General features: G+C 45.8%; 1 protein-coding gene across 1 annotated transcript in view; it reads left to right on the top strand.

Moving 5' to 3' along the window:
• The first annotated feature begins 1,422 nt into the window (after positions 1-1,422).
• LOC118477172 (integrin beta-3-like) overlaps positions 1,423-2,119 on the top strand; it is a 2,829-nt gene continuing 2,132 nt past the window's right edge. The window contains exon 1 of the mRNA XM_035970811.1: positions 1,423-1,609. Within this exon, the coding sequence (XP_035826704.1) occupies positions 1,455-1,609 (155 nt within the window). The 5' untranslated portion in view covers positions 1,423-1,454. The remainder of the gene's footprint in view (positions 1,610-2,119) is intronic.

The raw sequence follows: 2,119 nt of genomic DNA, 5'->3' as shown, positions 1-2,119 counted from the left end.
GGGGGGGGGTTCAATAAGTCTTTGGTCTGGGTATGAAGGAATCATGGTAGAGCAGTGAAAAGAAGATTTCGTCAGCCTTTAGACAATTTCTGTGGAACACAGCATGCGCAGTTTTTCGTAAATCTGACTATATTAAGGCACTAGTCAGCGTGTTCAATGAAACCATGCACAAAAGTGTTTGTTTTTCTTTGCCGAAGCTGTGCCAAAGAGCCTGTTGAATGTCGCTCAGTTATCAAGTTTTTACACTTGCAAGGAAAATCTCCTTTGGACATTTTTCAGGAAATGGTCCATGTTTACGGTTACAAATGTCCTCGTTATAATACTGTGACATACTGGGTAAGAAAATTCAAATCTGAATTCATGTTGGTAACGGATGAAGATCATGAAGAGCGCCTGTCCTTTGTGGTCACTAAAGAGAATGTATCCATAGTGCGGAAACTGGTTCTGCAAGACCGACATAATATAACTGTTAAACAGCTCTCAAGTGAAACGAGAATGAGTGTCGAGTCAATTGAAACGATTCTCCATGGCCACCTTAACCTGAATATGTCTGCACAGTCCGCCTTTTGACAAATGAGCAAAAGAAGCGGAGGGTTGAGTCCTGCAAAACTCTCCTTCGAATTGAGCCAAATGACACACATTTCTCTAAAAACATGGTGACAGTGGATGAAACATAGATTTATCATTTTGATCAAGAACAAAAAATGTCCTCCATGCAATGGAAAACCCCTTCTCCTCCCTCACCAAAAAAGGCAAAGGTGACACCGTCAAGAGGAAAGGTCATGCTGTTGTGCTTCTGGGATTGTGAAGGTATCATCATGACTGACTACCTGGTAAACGAAAAAAACAGTCACAGGAGACTACTACTCGAGTTTGCTGATAAAATTGCGGTCCGAATTGGTGGGGAAAAGGTGTGGAAAACTCCGTAATGGAGTCCTCCTACTGCATGCCAACGCCCCTGCGCACAGGGCACAACAAACAGACTAGACAGCAGAACAGTGCGGCTTGGAAATCCTGCCACATCCAGCTTATTCACAAGACCTAGCCCCCTCAGACTTTTTTCTGTTTCCTTATCTTAAAATATCACTCAAAGAATGTCGTTTCCATGACAACGAGGACACCATTGGAGTTATTGAAGACTGGTTAAGGGCCCAATCTGGATCATTTTTCTCTCAAGGACTTTTGAAGGTCAAAGAGAGGTGGCAGAAAAGTGTTGCTCTGCACGGTGGCTATGTAGAGAAATAAAAGTATGTGTGCCAAGTTACAAAGCTCTGTCTTTATCCCTTCATAATAATATTTAGACCAAAAGACTTCTTGAACCCCTCCTTGTAATGTAGTATACCCCCCACCCCCCCGACACAAGACTCCCCGACACCTCCGACTCTTCTCCTAACCCCTACCCCCCCCACCCCCTTCATCTCTCCAGCTCCCCGTGTAGCGGCCGTGGGCGGTGTATGTACAACCTGTGCATCTGCCGCGCGCCCTATCAGGGCACGTACTGTCAGGACTGCCCCACCTGCACTACGTCTTGCCGCCTACACAGGCGCTGTGCCCAGTGTTTGCGCCTGCCCAGAGATGCTATACAAGGCAGGCCGGACCATTGTGAAAGGTGAGTGCGGGGAGGGGGGGTTGTTTGTCTGTCTGTCTGTTTGTTTGTCTGTGTCTTTGTCTGTCTGTCTATCTGTCTTTCTATCTGTCTGTCTCTCTGTCTGTTTGTCTGTTTGTTTGTCTGTTTGTCTGTTTGTTTGTCTGTTTGTTTGTCTGTGTCTGTCTTTGTCTGTCTATCTGTTTGTTTGAAATTGTTTGTGTCTTTGTCTGTCTGTCTGTCTGTCTGTTTGTCTGTTTGTTTGTTTGTTTGTTTGTTTGTGTCTTTTTCGTCTGTCTATCTGTTTGTTTGTTTGTTTGTTTGTTTGGTTTGCCTCCGGGCTCTGGCTGGCAATCTCTATATTTTGTTATGTTGGTAGGTTTTCCTGTCTCGGCCTTGGGCTGGCCAACCTGGCTATTGGTTTGGTTGGGTTGGTTTGCCCCCGCTTCCGGCCTGCCCAAACCGGTTGTTTGGTTGGTTTATCTGGTCTCTCGGCCGGGATGCCTTTATGCCCTGCTCCTGGAAAAGGGGGAA

Source organism: Aplysia californica, unplaced genomic scaffold, assembly GCF_000002075.1.
Source record: "Aplysia californica isolate F4 #8 unplaced genomic scaffold, AplCal3.0 scaffold00323, whole genome shotgun sequence".
Taxonomy (NCBI): domain Eukaryota; kingdom Metazoa; phylum Mollusca; class Gastropoda; order Aplysiida; family Aplysiidae; genus Aplysia; species Aplysia californica.
This window is presented reverse-complemented; position numbering and strand designations above follow the sequence as displayed.